Source organism: Epinephelus lanceolatus, chromosome 7 (assembly GCF_041903045.1).
Source record: "Epinephelus lanceolatus isolate andai-2023 chromosome 7, ASM4190304v1, whole genome shotgun sequence".
In the NCBI taxonomy this organism is placed as follows: Eukaryota; Metazoa; Chordata; class Actinopteri; order Perciformes; family Serranidae; genus Epinephelus; species Epinephelus lanceolatus.
In genome coordinates, this window is record NC_135740.1 from 9,730,887 (window position 1) to 9,750,429 (window position 19,543).

The 19,543-nt window shown below is 39.7% G+C and overlaps 2 protein-coding genes across 6 annotated transcripts in view; both read right to left on the bottom strand.

The window, feature by feature from the left end:
* Positions 1–3,757, bottom strand: part of myot (myotilin) — a 35,035-nt gene extending 31,278 nt beyond the window's left edge. For 3 of the 4 annotated variants that reach the window (XM_033633289.2, XM_033633292.2, XM_033633288.2), the window contains exon 1: positions 3,612–3,757. The gene's annotated coding sequence lies outside the window, so the exon portion shown is untranslated. The remainder of the gene's footprint in view (positions 1–3,611) is intronic. The other variant, XM_033633291.2, reaches the window with a different exon arrangement.
* Positions 3,758–8,989: 5,232 nt separating this feature from the next.
* The window catches only part of LOC117260888 (mitogen-activated protein kinase kinase kinase kinase 4), an 86,322-nt gene continuing 75,768 nt past the window's right edge, over positions 8,990–19,543 (bottom strand). For both annotated transcript variants that reach the window (XM_033633003.2, XM_033633002.2), the window contains 3 exons: positions 18,454–18,613; positions 17,675–17,814; positions 8,990–15,589 (listed from right to left, as the gene is read on the bottom strand). In XM_033633003.2, the coding sequence (XP_033488894.1) occupies positions 15,506–15,589; positions 17,675–17,814; positions 18,454–18,613 (384 nt within the window). In that variant the 3' untranslated portion in view covers positions 8,990–15,505. The remainder of the gene's footprint in view (positions 15,590–17,674; positions 17,815–18,453; positions 18,614–19,543) is intronic.

Consider the following 19,543-nt stretch of genomic DNA (forward strand, 5'->3'; position numbering starts at 1 on the left):
GAAACAGACGCTGACAATACGCTCCCACTTAAGCAGCTCTTGACGGCCAGTTTGTTTCTGTGGTTTTACAGAAGTCATGTTAACATGTTTAACACACCTGGATCAGTGTGAGTGTGTGTGTGTGTGTGTGTGTGTGTTTTGTTTGTATGTTTGTCATTTATGCCTTATTCATTCAGCTAAGTTCAGCTCAGTGTTCTATTTGATGGGAATGTTAGGCAGGCTGTTAACAGAGTGTCTTAATAAGGCTGTGATTCCTCAAAAAACATTCAGTACAAATGTTTATTTGCATGAGTGAATGAGTTGCAGTGCCAGTTTGAAGGTAATATTTTTTTTTATAAGGGTATTTCACTTAAAAACAAAAATATCAACTTGATGGTGACACTGGCACACCCAGAGTTGAGACCAGTAATCAGTCGCAGTCTTGCATGCTTCTCTGAGCTTCTAGTGCAGTTACCCACCCATAGAGTTATACAAACGGTGTCTGTCCCCCGACAACCTAAATTATTAAAATCTAAAGCCAAACAAAGAAGAGTGGTGCATAACAACCTAATAAAAATGAAAAACTCTTCTGTGACAGAAAGACAAAACAGGAGAATTAAATGTTTACTATTAAATATCAGGTCTCTATTGTCTAAAGCAGTGTTAGTAAACGAATTAATATCAGATAATCATATTGATTTACTCAGCGTCACTGAAACCTGGCTGTGTCCAGATGAATATGCCAGTCTAAATGAATCCACTCCTCCCAGTCATAATATTACCCACATTCCTCGAGGCAGCGGCCGAGGAGGGGGAGTTGCAGCCATTTTTAACTCTAGTCTGTTAATCAGACCTAAACCTAAATTAGATTATAATTCATTTGAAAACCTAGTCCTTAGTCTCTTACATCCGAACTGGAAAACCTCGCAGCCACTTTTATTTGTTATAGTGTACCGTGCTCCTCCTTTTAACCACACCCTTGATCTAGTTCTGACGTATGGAATTGAAATTGATAACCTAATAGTCTTTCCACAGAATCCCTCTCTATCAGATCATTATTTAATAACTTTCGATTTCTTTCGACACGATTACACGCCACTCAGCAACAGTTACTATACTAGGTGTTTATCAGATAGTGCTGTCGCAAAATTTAAGGAAATGATTCCATCAACGTTAAATTTAATACCATGTCCTTCTGCAACAGAGATTCTGTTGCACTGTAGCCAGGCTGACAGAGAGTCACAGGTCTATTGAGCCTTGTATTCGTTTAGCCCTTAGCAGTGATGATTTTATGAGCTTTTTTAATGACAAAATTCTAAATATTAGAGGCAAAATTCATGACCTCCTGCCCTCAAATGGAACCAATCTGCCCTCAAACACAGCTGTAAGACCTAATAAATCTAACTAAATTATCAACGTGTCTCTTAGACCCCATCCCAACTAGGCTACTTAAGGAAGTCTTACCTTTAGTTAACACTCATATATTAGACATGATTAGTGTATCTCTATTAACAGGCTATGTGCTACAGTCTTTTAAGGTAGCTGTAATTAAACCTCTACTAAAAAAGCCCACCCTGGATCCAGAGGTGTTAGCCAACTATAGACCAATATCTAATCTTCCCTTTATGTCAAAGATCCTCAAGAAAGTAGTCGCAGACCAGCTGTGTGATTTTCTCCATGATAATAATTTATTTGAGGAATTTCAGTCAGGATTTAGAGTGCATCATAGCACTGAGACAGCACTAGTTAAAATTACAAATGACCTTCTGATTGCTTCAGACAAAGGACTCATCTCTGTACTTGTTTTATTAGATCTTAGTGCTGCGTTTGACACAACTGACCATCAAATTCTACTGCAGAGACTGGAACATTTAATTGGCCTAAAAGGTTCTGCACTAAGCTGGTTTAAATCTTATTTATCTGATCATTTTCAGTTTGTTTATGTCCATGATGAATCATCTCTACGTACTAAAGTTTGTTTTGGAGTTCCACAAGGTTTTGTGCTTGGACCAATTCTGTTCACTTTATATATGCTTCCCTTAGGTAACATCATTAGAAATCACTCTGTAAATTTCCATTGTTATGCGGATGATACACAATTGTATTTATCAATAAAGCCAGAAACAGATCAATTAACTAAACTTTAGAAATGCCTTAAAGACATAAAAACCTGATGAGCTCCAATTTCCTTGTGTTAAATTCAGACAAAACTGAAGTTCTTGTTCTTGGCCCCAAACACCTCAGAAATTCCTTATCTGGTGAAATAGTTTCTCTGGATGGCAAAAATTTTACCAAGATTTGTCTTTTAACTCCCATTTAAAACAAACCTCACGGACTGCGTTTTTTCATCTGCATAATATTGCGAAAATTGGGCCTATCCTGTCCCAAAAAGATGCAGAAAAATTGGTCCACACTTTTGTTATGTCTACGCTGGATTACTGTAACTCCCTATTATCAGGTAGCTCTAATAAGTCTTTGTAAACTCTCCAGCTAATCCAGAATGCAGTGGCACGTGTGCTGACAGGAACTAACCTGACAGGCCCCACATTGAGATTCAGATTGCTGTATTATTATATAAGAATCTCATCTAGTGCAGCTTTAATTTATGTTTCTAAATGTGATTTCAAAGCTTCACTGGGATGTAAAGGTACTATTGATGTAGAAAAGGAACCTGTCTCTTCACTGTAAGCCCATTTCAAATTTTCTCAGTTGTGTCATTCTGAAAAAGCTTTTAACCCTCCACCTCCATCTCCAGCTCTCCAATTCTCCTAACTCCTCAACTTGTCTGCTAGCAGGACCGATTTAGCCCGGACTGGGTCACCTGATCTCTCTGTCCGCCAACCACGGCTCAGCGGCTCAACACTGCGTCATGCAGGCATGCCAGGCCTGCACTGTGAACCCCCCCACTCTGCCACCCACTCAGCTTTGGCTGGTATGTCTTGTGTTGCCTCACCCTGCAGACTATATAACTGACACACTTTTTTTTTTACTTCTACCCTTTAAACTCCCAAACGGATGTAACAGATTGACGGATAGAGACATATATAGACTGATACCTTTAGAGACAGACAGACAGATAGATAAACAGACAGACAGACAGACAGATAGATAGGTAGATAGATAGATAGATAGATAGATAGATGGATAGATAGATGGGTATATGGACACATGACACAGCATATAAATTTAGCTCCAGACAGATCATCCCAGCTGTCCTCTTCTTTCTGACTGCAAACTCACTCACCACATTCAATCCAGTGCTGCCTGCGGTATCAATAACATGCAGTACCATGCAGGAACTTTGTGGCCCTTGACCAAGTGAATTACAACATTTGATCTACTGATTACTGGAGCAGTATCTATCACAACAGAGAGCTATGTTTGAACCATGACACAGATGGTTCCTTTATTGAACAGAATTTGTAGTTTGGTCCACATATGTACAACAAAAGTGAGATATCAGACAGATTCCGTCACCCTGTAGCGACAGGATCTCTTTGTGATCGTATCTTATAGTTGCAGTTCTACTACTGATCCAGCCATGCGCATGCGAAACAGGCCCAACTGCACCTTCAGTAAACTGATTGATCCCAACTGTAGCAAACTTAAACCAAATATATTCCCCTCCTTACCTGTCTGGCCTTTCCCCAGCAGGCTATAGAAAAACAACAACAAGTGTATTGATCCAACAGGAAGTGTGAATGATCCAAATGCTAAATGCTAAACTGCTATGTGACTGTGTGGCTGCCAGTCATTGCTTGGTCGCCGGACGCTCCCTACTCTGGGCGAGCTGACACACACATTTACACACAGACTGGTGTGTGTGTGTGTGTGTGTTGAGGGGGGTTGTGGTGGTGGAATGGGGTTAGGAGGGAATCTGAGGCTGGTGAGAGGTGGGGGGGTGAGGGGAGGGCAGGGCAGGAGGGGTTCAGTTGGTGATGTACGAAAGGGGCAAATTTAGAGCGCAGTATAGTGTTGGTCAACAGTGACGAACTAATTGCAGAGAAGAGCTTCAAGTCACAGTCAACAGGAGTGAAGCTAGAATCTGCTCAAATGGGTCCTTCACCCATCTTTGTGTTAGCTAATATTAACAGCTAACATAGATAGAACGTAGAGAGGTCATCTGTTGCAATTAACCTGATTAGACGATTTTAAAAGATGAAATGTGGCTGATGATGGCTGGAGGCTTTATGACCTAACTTCATCCAAGAGGGACAGGAGCCAGGAAACCTGCAAGTGGTGCCAGTGAGTCTTGAGGGGATACATGAGATGAGTCCTCTGGAAATGAGAGAGAGAGAGAGGAAGAGACAGACAGACAGAGAGACTTTCTTTAACACAATCTTAAATGCAGAGAACCACACAAACAGAACAATGAAGGTGTAGTGGAAGGTAGTAGTGTTGATAGCAATTTTAGTTGGGGTTAGTCAACGTTTTATTTAGCACTACGTCTTTCTCATAACTGATGCATGCCTAACTTTGACCCAGACCTTAAAGAGGGCCTATTATGTTAGTTTTCAGGTTCATACTTTTTATATTACGACTGTACTTTTGGGTAAAAGTACTTTACTGGAACATGCTTACATGACTTAATTTTCAAAAAAACCTTCATTTTCTTCATACTCTCTGTGCTGAATCACCTGTATTCACACTTGTATTCAAACCTGTATTCACACGTCTGAACCACTCCGTTGTAGTGTCTGTCTCTTTAAGCCCCCCTCACAAAAAAACCCAGTCTGCTCTAACTGGATAGCTTTCCGAATCTTCAGTATCTGGGTGTCTCTGCCATAGAGAACTGGAAACAGGGTTACAGGCAGGTCCACATTCATTCCTATCAAAGTTGCTTAGTAGTGAATGAAGCCCAAAACCCTTAGTTTCTGCACTATGAAACTCCAGAGATCTTCTGCATTGTTGGACCCATGGAGCAAGCGACTTCCGGCAGCCGAGCAGCTAACTTCCAGTTTAGTCAGTTAACTTGAATGGGGATGAAATGATTTAATCATGTGGCTCTTCTAGACATTTCAATATTATCGGACTGAATGGATCGAATCCTGATAGTGAAACAAGTCTTTTCGCGGGGACTGTGATGCTCCAAAGAAATGTACCCACTGATATTACAGTCATCTCTTTTACAATTTAAGTCTATGGGAAAAAGTCTTTCTGGGCCCCTGGACATCACGTGACGGACCTGGAAGTTGTAATTCCACGTTTGGCCACTATGTAAAACTGGCTTCAAAGCCCAGCACTGTTCCCTAGGGCCTGGTCTTTGCATTGTCATTGCAGTCATGGGGATGGCTGTAACAGAGAACAGCGGCATTTTCTACTGTAAAAAAATTACCAATAAAAGCTTCTACACCAAAATTTCCACAACCAGACAGAAACATGATAAAAAATCAGCAGAAATAAAGGCTACATGTTTCCCTGACATTAGCATGTAGCTTTATTTCAAGGTGTGGTCTTGTTAATGTAAACCCTTGCAGTACTGCGCCTAGAGCAGATAACCATTTAAAGAAATCCATCACAATCTGACGTCAGCTTGTCGTGAAACTAAAAAACATAACCAAGTATTCAGAATGGTCTAAAACCTCTGATTTTGCTAAAAAACAAACAAAAAAACAGAATTTCCTCTACACATGTTTACCTCTTTTTTTCTTTTCTTTTTTTTTTTTTAAACTTTTTTCACTTTTAATATGACATTGCAATATATGAAAGAAAATAAGGAAAAGCACAATGGGTCTCTTTAAACCCTCTTCACAGCCACTTGTGGTCAAAGGTGCAGCTGTTTGGCATTAGTGTTTTTATGTAGTATCCGACCAAATGTCTCCCCTTCTGTTTCTGAGATATGATGCTATGGCCACAAAGTGTTTGTACAGAACATTATGATGTCACAGTGATGTTAAACTTTGACCTTTTGGATATAAAAAGTCATCTCTTTATCATTTTAGATGTGTGTAAAATGTTATCATAATTAGCATATGAATTCCTGAGTTAGGGCCAAAAACATGTTTTGTGAGGTCACAGTGACCTTTGACCACCAAATTCTCATCAGTTCATCCTTCACTCAAAGTGGATGTTTGTGCCAAATTTGAAGAAATTCCCTCAAGATATTCTTTCTTTCTTTATTTTTTTTAATGTTTTTTTTTTTTATTAGTGAAATTCAAATTACATGACAAAAACAGTGACATGACATGGTGAACACATAAACAGACATGACGGGGGGAATACACATAACTACAGACAATAACAGAACGAAACAAGAAATGAAAATGTAGTTGTTAAGTGTCAAATGTCCATGTTCAGTTCTACGGAGAACATAGTTCATTGTGTCTTTGTTGGGGAGCGGGATAAAGCAAAAATAAGCGAAAGGGAAATAAATCTGTCAGGCCATGCCCCTCCATGTTGGGCAGACTCCCTCCCAAAGGGTCTGGGAGTTGCCCAGGACTGAGACGGGAAATGGGATTACGGCAAGAACTGCAAAGGGTCAGCGGCCACCTAAGGGTCTGGGTGGGGCCCAAAAGCAGGACTGCCCTAAATAGATAAAAAATATGTATATATACAGTACAGGCCAAAAGTTTGGACACACCTTCTCATTCAATGCGTTTTCTTTATTTTCATGACTATTTACATTGTAGATTCTCACTGAAGGCATCAAAACTATGAATGAACACATGTGGAGTTATGTACTTAACAAAAAAAGGGGAAATAACTGAAAACATGTTTTATATTCTAGTTTCTTCAAAATAGCCACCCTTTGCTCTGATTACTGCTTTGCACACTCTTGGCATTCTCTCCATGAGCTTCAAGAGGTAGTCACCTGAAATGGTTTTCCAACAGTCTTGAAGGAGTTCCCAGAGGTGTTTAGCACTTGTTGGCCCCTTTGCCTTCACTCTGCGGTCCAGCTCACCCCAAACCATCTCGATTGGGTTCAGGTCCGGTGACTGTGGAGGCCAGGTCATCTGCCGCAGCACTCCATCACTCTCCTTCTTGGTCAAATAGCCCTTACACAGCCTGGAGGTGTGTTTGGGGTCATTGTCCTGTTGAAAAATAAATGATGGTCCAACTAAACGCAAACCGGATGGGATGGCATGTCGCTGCAGGATGCTGTGGTAGCCATGCTGGTTCAGTGTGCCTTCAATTTTGAATAAATCCCCAACAGTGTCACCAGCAAAACACCCCCACACCATCACACCTCCTCCTCCATGCTTCACAGTGGGAACCAGGCATGTGGAATCCATCCGTTCACCTTTTCTGCGTCTCACAAAGACACGGCGGTTGGAACCAAAGATCTCAAATTTGGACTCATCAGACCAAAGCACAGATTTCCACTGGTCTAATGTCCATTCCTTGTGTTTCTTGGCAAACAAATCTCTTCTGCTTGTTGCCTCTCCTTAGCAGTGGTTTCCTAGCAGCTATTTGACCATGAAGGCCTGATTGGCGCAGTCTCCTCTTAACAGTTGTTCTAGAGATGGGTCTGCTGCTAGAACTCTGTGTGGCATTCATCTGGTCTCTGATCTGAGCTGCTGTTAACTTGCCATTTCTGAGGCTGGTGACTCGGATGAACTTATCCTCAGAAGCAGAGGTGACTCTTGGTCTTCCTTTCCTGGGTCGGTCCTCATGTGTGCCAGTTTGGTTGTAGCGCTTGATGGTTTTTGCGACTCCACTTGGGGACACATTTAAAGTTTTTGCAATTTTCCGGACTGACTGACCTTCATTTCTTAAAGTAATGATGGCCACTCGTTTTTCTTTAGTTAGCTGATTGGTTCTTGCCATAATATGAATTTTAACAGTTGTCCAATAGGGCTGTCGGCTGTGTATTAACCTGACTTCTGCACAACACAACTGATGGTCCCAACCCCATTGATAAAGCAAGAAATTCCACTAATTAACCCTGATAAGGCACACCTGTGAAGTGGAAACCATTTCAGGTGACTACCTCTTGAAGCTCATGGAGAGAATGCCAAGAGTGTGCAAAGCAGTAATCAGAGCAAAGGGTGGCTATTTTGAAGAAACTAGAATATAAAGCATGTTTTCAGTTATTTCCCCTTTTTTTGTTAAGTACATAACTCCACATGTGTTCATTCATAGTTTTGATGCCTTCAGTGAGAATCTACAATGTAAATAGTCATGAAAATAAAGAAAACGCATTGAATGAGAAGGTGTGTCCAAACTTTTGGCCTGTACTGTATATATATATATATATATATATATATATATATATATATATATATATGTATATATAAAACACACAAATAAACTATACTATACTGAAAAGAACAAAAGTAACAATGAAAAGAAAGAGAGGAGTAGACCCCTGTCAGTCTGCCGCGCCTGCCTCTGGCTGTGCCCTCTGGGCATGCTGCTGGGTCCGGTGGTGGGGGCCCCTGCCCTCCTGGCCTGGCATTGTTATGTTATAAGTGTATATGGTATTGTATTGTGCTCTTATATTATATCATATTATATCATACTATATTACTTTATTATACCAAGATATATCATACTGAATTGTACTGTTAACATTACGATCAATTATATAAGGTTATTCACATCATGTTATGTTTTATTATTTATTCATTTATTTATTTATTTATTTTTCTCTCTCTCCATCATACGCACCAAAACTCAAGATGTTCTTTAGATGTCCCGTTCATGAGAATGAGGTGGATGCAACCAACATTCAGTTCAGCCTTCTCTTTGTACTGCTGGACTGATAACACAGTCAGCTTTGAACAGAAATTTAACTAGAAACGACACAGGCATCAGTAGATCATGTCATCATAAGGAAATCAAAATAACAAATGTTTCTGTTGATGGTGTTGTACCAACAAAGACAATCTTTTGTCACAATGACAGATGCAGTTTGTTCAGCAGACAAAACTGTGTGTCAGTGTTTCAGAAGTTAACTGGCTTGAAGGATTCTGATGAGTCAGTGTAATAGTAAAGCTGTGGGTAGATAAAAAAAATCATGTCAGTGCAACTTTAAAAGCAAACAACAACAACAACAACAACAACAATACACCACTTAACATATTTATTGTTGTCTCACTGTCTCATTTGCCTCTTTACATGGAAACACATGTTCATCTCAAAGCAGGAGGGGTACAGTATACGATGCATCAAACATAGGTCCAGTGCAAAAAATAAAACAAAGTATCAACTTTATAATGGTAAAGAAATTAAATGGTTGAGGGGAATATATATTCTTAAATATATATCTATAAAATATTTGGTATCTTTAGAATTTACAAATTATAAGAACACAACCATCCTGTGTGTCAAATGACAAAATATCCATATTGCAAACAGTTTTTCTTTCTAGAGTTCAGTAATTTTATCAAGTTAGTCCACAATATATTGACACTATTTATTAACTGTTAACTAAATGTTTGGGAAATATTACTCATCAACAGACAATGTCAGTCTAACATATATCACTGTGAGCCTTTATTGGTGCTCTACAATGAGTGCTATCAAGACGATTTATTTGGTCAATGGATGGAACAAATGTAGAAATCTACACTTAAAAAGGTTATAATCATTGTTTCTCTCCTTCACATCCTCCTCCTCAAAATAATCTTCATCATCTATACATTTGCAGCTCTTCAGTTTGGCGCCCTCTGTTGAAATGCTAGCCCAATTATTGACCCCTTTAGCGTGTTCGATAAGTTATTTTGCTCTTTGTTTTCCACTGTTTTCTTAAATTGAGTTTTTGATATCGCTGATTATTGTAGCCTGTAGCAAAAAAAACAAACAAACTTAAAGCAACATCCATTTTCCTTCTATTTAACTGACACCTGACTGAAGCCACCAACTACCTCCTCTAACGCTTTCCTTCCTTTCCTTGCAGACTGAATTCCTGCTTACTGAACACCTGTTCCTATCTACATCACACCCTCCCACACAACACACACACACACACCTTCTTTAGAACTGCACAGCTCATCCACAGACTTCTGCTCATGCACAGGCTGGAAAATAACAGTTGTAGCACAAAATGACCTTTGGAAGAAGAAATAACACATTCTTCCTTTAATTAATCAGCAATAAAGCGCACCCTTGATCTCTTCAATATATTCAGATGTTTCTCAGATATCACTGTATTACTGAGACTGCAGTCAGTTCACTGACTTTGTAAGTCTCTTCTACTTGTGCTAAGGTTACGCTACGTCGGTCTTGTAGCCACAGGTAAGCGAAAATTACAGTCTTGCTTCAACAGATCAGAGCAAAGCTTTGTATTAGCATTTTTCTGCATCGTGCTTCACCCCACATCAACCATCAGCAAAAACCAGGGTAAGACAAATTCTGTGTCTGTGATACTCTTCCAGTTGGAAAAATATTCAAAAGTATTTGATACAATATAAATGGAAATAATTAGATAAGCAGCAGCTTATTAAACTTTTCTTGAACTGGATTAATAGTCCTCCAACCAGGCTGGGGGTGGACAGAGAGAGCCGACCCGAGAGAAAGAGAGACAATGGAAAGCTAAAGAGAGATTAAGACATCAGGATAAAGAGCTGGATAACAGTGAAAAATATGAGAGGTCAAGACAGATGTAGATGGGTATGGGAGAGACGCAGAGGGAATGAAAGGCAGCGATGAGGAAAGACGTGCTGACAAAGTGAGAGGAAAAGAGTTGGTGGGAGAGTTGGAGATGTGAGTCACCGTGGGCCTGAAACAGAATCTATCATCTCAACCAGTGGAAGGTGTAGGCGGAAGTGCACTGATCTCTCTGTCTCATTAGTGCAGTGAGACTCAAATGTTCAGCACAGAAAAAGAGGAGAAGACGGAGAAGTTTGTTTCTAATCACTCACACATATGTCCTGATTGTGTCTCTGATACAAACTGCAGCTTTAGGTGACAAATGCATTAACCCACATACTGTATGTAACACATCATTAGGTGTAACACTGGCTCTGGGCAGCTTGTACCAGATGTTGTTTCCTACAGCAGGGTGAAGAACGATGCAGATAACACATGATGCCAAATAGAAAATAGGCACATCTAGAGGAATGGCTTTTAAGTGGACGTATATGCAGAAAATAAACTTTCCTTAGAAACTGAACACCATAACTTTTATACTGAGCTAAAACTTGAAAGTGTAAGGATGGTAACCTGTTTTTCAAAAATGTATATACTTCCATGTATCCCTTGACGTAATCGATTTATTTGCCAAATCATAACTCATCTAATAAATTCTGTCATTGTAATATGATTGCATAACAATGATAAATCAGTGGTACTCAAACATTTACGTTATTGCTTTCAAATATGCGGACATGAAATCAGACTGTCACGACATTCTGACTTTTACGTTAAATCAAAGGGTGTTTAATGAAAGGACTCTTTTGACAGAGTGTGTTGGGTAGTGTAGCATACAGCCTAGCTACTGTACAATGTTACTGTACATTGTCTGTGTAAATGTAAGGCGTGACTGAACACATGATGGAACCACTGTGGTAGTTTGGACTACTTATGGTCCGGTCTCCTGTCCTGTCTGGACTCTAATGGCCAGGATCTTGCTCAGGAGCCTGGCCAAACCTGCCAGTGGTGTGCTGGCCACAAATTTAACAACTGACTAGACCTGACCAAAAGCTAGCACAGTGACTTGCTCTAAATATGACATGTCATTAACATATACAGGACAACTGAATGCATTTATGTCAAGATTTCAGAATAAAAGTTGCAACACTAAATGTCTAATGTGGCATTTAGCCCACTTAACACATATTTTTAGCGCTAGAAATGTTTGGCCGAAAAATATTTTGATCACATTTTACTTGATGTGAGCTGCACATAGGAATAGATGTATTTCCAAAGTCTGAAATATGTTTTGAATGAATGTCTATGCAAATGCTTTTACCAATTTTTAATATTTTAATTTACAGTGTATGAAATGTAGTTATTATTTTTTAGGAAACTGTACACAGATTTGCAATTGAGTACAGAGAAAAAAAGACATTTTGCTGCTGCTAGCCAAACCTCTCAACTATCTTAGCAACAAATGTTGGCCACTAACTCTATTGCAAGTTAGCTTGGCTTGGCTTTAGTCATTGTTAGCTTGAAATTCTGCATCCGTTAGCTTGTTAAGCTCAGTTTACACTCCTGTATTTCCATGCACTGTATCCATGCCAAGTAGTTATCTGGTCTGCAGTCTCAGTTGTTTACCACTGAAACAAACACTGTATGAAATTTGGTGACAATAGGACAGTCATTATCAGCAAGTGACACATTTTGTTGCTGCTAGCCAAACCCCTCTACTTTCTTAGCCATATGTTAGCTACAAACTCTATTACAAGCTAGCTTGCTTAGCTCTGAGATCTTTAGCCCCTGTTAGCTAACGTTAGCTATCTGGTGTCTCAGTTTACAAGGGTTAGCCTAACCCTAACCCTAAACAAACACTGTATGAAATTTGGTGACAACTTAGCAATAAGACAGTCATTATCAATAAGTTCATTTTCCAGTTTAAAATATTCTCACAGAACCAGCTGCAATATTTATATCAAGTCATAATAAAAACTAAAACTCAAAGAATCACTGAATATATAATATTTGGCACAGATTTTGATAGCCTCAACATTTAAGAGTCGATATAATATAGAGGAAAATGTAACACAAAACATTACTACGTTAGCCGTTTGAGCAAAATCTGACGAACGAGGAGAAAACGGTAACGTTTTAATTCAAATGTATCAGAAATGGACAAATTGAAATTCACATTTGAAGGTAAAAACCAATTATTTCTTCACCTTTAGCAAACCTAGCACTGTCTAAAACATACATGTAAGCTATTAAATATATGAACACTAGCAATATTAGATTGCCTGTATTTTGTTGCAATTTAGAGAGACACATTATTCCTGGGAGATTTTTCAGGTGTGTCTGATGTCTTGGTCTAGTTTGCATCTTTTGTACAGTTTATAATAATATTTGCTGAACTCTCTAAGTTTTTAAAATAAAAATGATCTTTCCAAATGAAATAGTCAGTTGTGATTATTTATCTTACACAGTCTGATTCAAGGACACCAATAAATCAAAGCCTTCATCTTTGGTTTCTTGCTTTGACGCTCATTGTGTAAATGACAAAAATACCAAGGAAAACATAACAAATACTATACAACAGGCCCAGCTCATTGCATCTCATCACATCCAAGCTTGACAAAAAAATCTCAAGGTGACCCATCAAACACAGGTGTGCGTCCCATGTTGGGTAGTGTAAGAAATACTGAACCAAAGCCAATGGCTTTCAGTTATATCTTCAATACTGACTACAGAATGGCTTTAAATGTTCTTCAAATTCCTGCTTTGAAACAAAAACAGTCATTTCAAAGGAGGATATATAACAGAAACATGTACAAGGTGGCCATTGTGCAAAGAGCCTGACTTGTACATGTTAGCAGAAAATCAACCACAAAACAGAATTTACATGATCCACTATTTGATCTTGAACACTGACCAGGTTGGTCAACCTGAACAGGAGCCTTCAAATTCACTGTCAGTAGCTCCTGTTCATGTTCACAAACACTGAACTTTCAAGGATCGTGGGAATAATATGCATGAATTCTGCTCTGGGATGGAATTTCACATTCATTAGCCTGTAATCCTGTACACATACATAAAGATGGCTTGTCAATTATAAAATATTTAGAAAACAGTGCATCTTACAAGAATATATACATCCTAAGCTGTACAAAATAGATGCAGAAAATAATTCTAAGCCTGTTACTGTGGCGTTGTTTTATATCTCTACTTGTGTAAAAGTACAAGGCTCTAGAGGTCCTACGTATGGAATAAGAATAATCAAATGTTATGGAGGGAATGCTCAAACTGGGACCTTAGAGGACTGGTGAGGTACTGCATCAAGACTGTGATAAAAAAATAAAATAAAATAAAAAAAGACTCAACATTTTAATGCAAAGTGTGCATTGCAGCAAGTATCCCAAGAGATAAATGTTGCCTTATTGGCAACTGATTCCGGCTAGGCAGAGAGCAAAGTGGACTTCAAGCTGATAATAAGAGATGACCTAATGAATAACCTTAAGTTAGCCAACTATGTCTTAATGACAGTAATTCAATTCAAACATTTTGCCTTATTATAAAGTTCACATAGACAGTATATTTACAGCTATGGATGCAGTTTAACATAACTGATTGAATCTATGTGTTGGATGTTAAACTGACTTATTGTCACCTCAGACGACAAAAAGAGGAAACTCCTCTGTCAATGATATAACATTTGATGCATAAATATAATACTGTCTAATGATACAATATGGAAATCAACAGAATAAGGATTCAGTACAGTAACTGACTAATTTGTTTGGGTCCTTGGTATATGCTTATAGCAGTGAAGAAGAAAACATGGGGCCTTTTAAATAACACTGGTGAGGTATTGGGGACACAGATGGATCCGGGATCTGGATACTGAATTCAAAAGATCATTAGGGAAAAAACTGGCATGCAATAGTGACAAAATGTGGAATGACATACAGTAGTTGTCCTACTTAGTCCACAGTTTGGCCCCAATCCAGTCTCTGAAATGCCCAGATGATGTCCATGGAGTGAAGGAAGGACTTCTGTCCTTCTAGTTTTACTCCCTTTAACATGTACTTCCATGAAGACAAACCAGACAGCAGCTGAACACCAGAGAAGGAAACATTACTCTCCTGGTCTGTACCAGGAGAATTATTATCCAGGTATGAACACTTCATCAGATGAAAGGGAAACAGTTGATCCAGTATTACACCACAGTCAAGCACTGCTAAAGTAAATGGGAGTAAATAACTGATATACAAATAATTAGCTGAGTAACTGATAGGACGGAGTCCATTCGAGGAGATTAAAGAAGGGTTAATTGATCCAGGAGAGAAGTGAGTGGAATGTGGAACAAAACTGAACGGACTGCTGTGGTCTCCAGTGCTGACAGGTAAGATGATGGATGGGATCTTGAAGCCAGATGCTCACTGATGGTGTGTATTTTAGATGTAACCACATAATCAACTGAATCGAGCCATCGGTTTTGCTTCCCGGTAGATTAAAACATCACACAAAGGAGTCTTGATTTCTGCCACACTGGTGCTGTGATGGTTTGGAGCCTAAATCCCACTGGGAAAGACTCCAGGTAACAACGAAGTTCAGTCATGACAACATGCTCTGTGTGCAGATGCTGACACTGCTAGCTGTAACTTCGGTGGACAGGTGAGGTGGCAGTGAACTAAAGCTCCTTTTTGCTGAATGTCAGGTCCAGATATTTGTGTTGCTGCAGCTGATTCAGGCGTCAGTATTAAAGGAACAAGTGATGGCATCAAGCAGTTTTTGCTGCAGTTGGAGTTTCGATGAACTCGGCTGTGGATCCATGCGCATTTACATGGAAACTAGACAAGACAGAGTGACAGATGCAGGAATATTCTCTTTATCTTTGTATGGTGTCCACTGTTCATGGAGATGAACATCAGTCAGCACAAATATTAAAAGGCATCACCAGAATAATGACGGCAGACACCACCAGTTGATCCCAGAGTAACAGGTCCAGTTGTTACCAGCTGAACAGTGAGTTCTGTCCAAGAGTCATGAAGTAAATCTGACTGCTGCCTCCTGACTGCACTGAGGCAAAGAAGACCTGCAACAAAAGACAGACACAGGAACAAGGATTACGCTACAATATTTTCATGAATACAGAGCTTACTGTGTTGCAGATTTAATACTAATACTAGATACTAAAAGTCAATCTAAATTCTCTACTTGCACAAAGTAGTGTGACGTACATCCGTTTTATGAACTGCACGTCTGTTCATTTCCTGTCAACGCAACAGTAGCATTACCTTCGTCTCTGACCTTAGTGATCACAGTGCTGTACAAAGTGTTTTGATCATTTTGATAATACCGTCAGTGTCTTGGATAACCTCGAATTAAAACTAGTCACTTAGTGTAGCACTGATGTTAGCATGATTATCAGAGTTTAGCTGACATGAACTGGCTGTTTATTACACTTGATGCTTGGACGAGCTGCCAAGAACATTAAAGTGACTGACGTACACTGTCTTGCAAAAGCGAGCAGTAAAGCTCCATAGAGCTGATCGCTTTTCTTCATTTCAGTGGCCAGCTAGGCTAGCTGACTGGCTACCCTTGCAATCAAAATGATCAAAAACAATCTGTACAAAAATGAAATGGTAAATACTATTGGTAAATGGTAAATGGACCTGCACTTGTATAGCGCCTCTCTAGTCATCAGACCACCCAAAGCTCTTTTTACACTACGAGTCACATTCACCCATTCACACACTGGTAGCCGAAGCTACCATACAAGGTGCGACCTGCTACTCAGTTTTTAACACACTCACACACCGATGGAACAGCCATTGGGAGCAATTTGGGGATCAGTATCTTGCTCAAGGATACTTCGACATGCAGTCTGGAGGAGCTGGGGATCGAAGCACTGATTTTCCGATTAGCGAATGACCCACTCTACCTCCTGAGCCACAGCCACCCAAGCTTGGATCAGGGGCTGACTTTCAAGAGATCGCAGCGAGGGAGCTGCTCTGCTACGTACAATACCCTAACCCAGAATCAGGTCGTCTGCAAGTGACTTAGTGGTAGGTTCTCCACAAACATGCAGTGCGAGATAGGGGAGGGGCGACCATCGTCCGGCAATATCCCAGCCCTATCACCAATGGCTCTGCTAACAAAATGTACAAGGCGAACTGTAAAAAAAGTTAAGTAACTAAGTAACTTAAGGATGAAAAGCATGTGATCACTGAGGTTATGGGCGAAGGTATCATTAGAGTTGTTATGAAGTAAACAGACGTGCAGTTTGCAAAATGGTCACACTTTATTGTCACAGACTTGTAGGGGTTTTTTGACTGATTTGCGTTTCCTTTTTCAGTTTAAACATGCCAAGCAGCGCTGCATCTAAAATGGAATATCTCTGAAGCAGGATCAAAATCACAAACCGACTGCCTCCAAGCAGGTAGCGGTAACTTAACGCCAACTGCAACAACCCCTGACGACCCCTCTTCTCCCCTTGAACAAAGCATTTGTGTTGCAAGACTAAACTCACGTCTGTCTGTTCAGGAGACCAGAGAGAAAGAGAAGTCTCTGTATTCAGCTCTCAGTAGTTCTGTAGCTTCTACCTGAATATCCGTGATTTGGAATGACCTCTCTCCTGTGACCTGTTTGTACTTTAGATATCTGCTTTATTTCACTGTTTCTTGTCTGCTCTTAGCTGCACAGGAGCCTTGTTAAGTTACTGCGGATGAGAAAAAAAAATTCCTGGTTTTGCTGCTTCACAACAAGAGCTTTTGCTTTAAATAAATGAGAGTTTATCACCAAAATAGTGGAACTTTGTTAGCAGCATTTCTTCAGTAAAAACAAGTCTATTAACACCGCAGGGAGGAAGAGTAAAAGCAGCGTGATGTTAGATGAAGAGCTGCACTTCTGCTAACAGCTCACCTCCAACAGGTAAACTTCTTTTACCTGCTGTGCTGTGTGATGGGAAAACACTGGCAACAAAATAACTGGGGACTTTAGCAGTGGAATCAGCCTGCTGCTTTTAAACATCATCACTCAAGACAAGCCAAAGACACACCTTCAAGCAGGTAGACCTGTTGTAATGGAGACACAAATCCCTGCCGCACTGGGATAACGTCTCAAACCAAGTCAAGCCAAGCCAGCACATGAGTGTCGAAAAACTGTATTGAACTTATACCTTGTCATTCCTTTCACACAGGAACTTGAGTTTCTGGGCCTTTTTGTGCATGAAAACTCCCTCCAGATTCCCTGTGTTGGCCGACCTCAGCTCTATGGCCTTTTCTCCCCAACCCATCACCTGGTTAGACTGAAGGTAGGCTGCAGAGAGTGAGAGAGCACAGAGGACAAAGATATGAGGGGACAGAAATAAAATTTAAGACAGCTATACACTGTAGTTAACAGGAGCATTGTACATGTATATGAGTAAAAATATCCCCCACAGTCCCTAGGCTAGAAGAATGGCTACTGGACACAGTGTGAATCTGCACACACACACAATCACTACCATCTTATTTTTAGCCCACCCTGTCCCTAATCTGTCTTCAGAATCTGGTTCAGGATAAGTTGCTCAGGACAGCTGCTGATCTAGAATCAGTAAGTCAGACAGAAGTAACTTAAAGGTATACTCTGCAGGGTTGTTGGTTACTGTTTGTAAACAAGCTCTCCAGGGAAGGGGAAAGTAAAAGCCAACCCCAGATTCGCTATTGTTTGGCGTTTTGCCTCACTACATTTTGCATTTTTGTGTCACTGTCTTGTACCTGGTTGCTTCCTTTTTTATAAAGCCCTGACCTTACCTGAGCACTATGGGGTACATCGTCACACACTTTACTGGGTCATAAAAGATGATTAAGAGGGATGACTTCACAATGAGTCCATACATTTAAAAAAACTACTAATCCTGCTTAGTACATCTTTAAGAGTATGTTCTTATTGTTGCAATGATTGTGTTTAACTTACCAACCGACGCAGGCATCTCCCCCCACTGCAGCACTGTATCCTTGGTGATGCGGCCGTAGGTGTCAATATAGACGCCCTCGTCTTCATAGCAAACCAGAACCTCTGTTCCAGCACTGTTTGGCAAAATGATAATGGCGTGGGGTCGAATGGAGCCCTGGATCTATGAAACAAACACACACAATACACACTATTTTGAACAGATTCACACACAAAAAACAGATTCATGATGCTGCAAACCCAAACAGTCGAGTGTGTTTCAATGTTTGGACACCTCCCACATAAACCTTAAAGGCACATTTCTGCTAAAAATAACATAAACTCTGGGATGTAACAGCATCCTGCCAACTGTTGACAGTACTGTCCCTTTAAGCTATTCAGATGTCCTGACAAGGATCCAAAGTGCTAGGTTTAATTATTAGGTCACAGTAATTACAACCTACCAAAGCTATGACAGTGAGGGACAGGATTATACAAGACTACAGAGAATGATCAAAAATGAAAAAGTGTTAAGAAAAGACAAAAACTGTTCAGAGAAGATCACACAGGATTTTCCTGAAATGCAGTATGATGCCATTTTCTGAGTAGACAGACAGTAATATGTGGATATTTTTTCAAAGATGAGGTTTTATTATAAAGCTGAAAATCCTGACTGAAGTACAGAGACCATTTCAATATAATTTTCATTACTGTGAAAAAGGTGACTAAAAACTCTGTAGTGGAAGTAGCAGTAAGCTAGTTAGTCACATTATCTGTCTGTGGTTAGTGTTAAAATGCACTGTCCTTTACTGAGTCAATACAAGACGCAATTTGTCCTATATTTTTGTGCACATTATACACTAATGTATAAAATAAGTTTTCATATGCTTGGAATGGCATAAGAAATAATATAACCAAGAGTTTTAAGAGCAGAGAAGTCTTAAATTTGCGGAAGAGAATGACATCTACAATAACAGGTCTGTCTCTCAACGTCAGTAAATTATTTTCTCGTCTTTCCCTGTCTGACTGTATTCTAAACCTGCATTAGAAACATTGCCAGTTATGAAATAAACTCAGCAGCATACTCTGAATTAAGAGTTCAGTCATCTAGGCT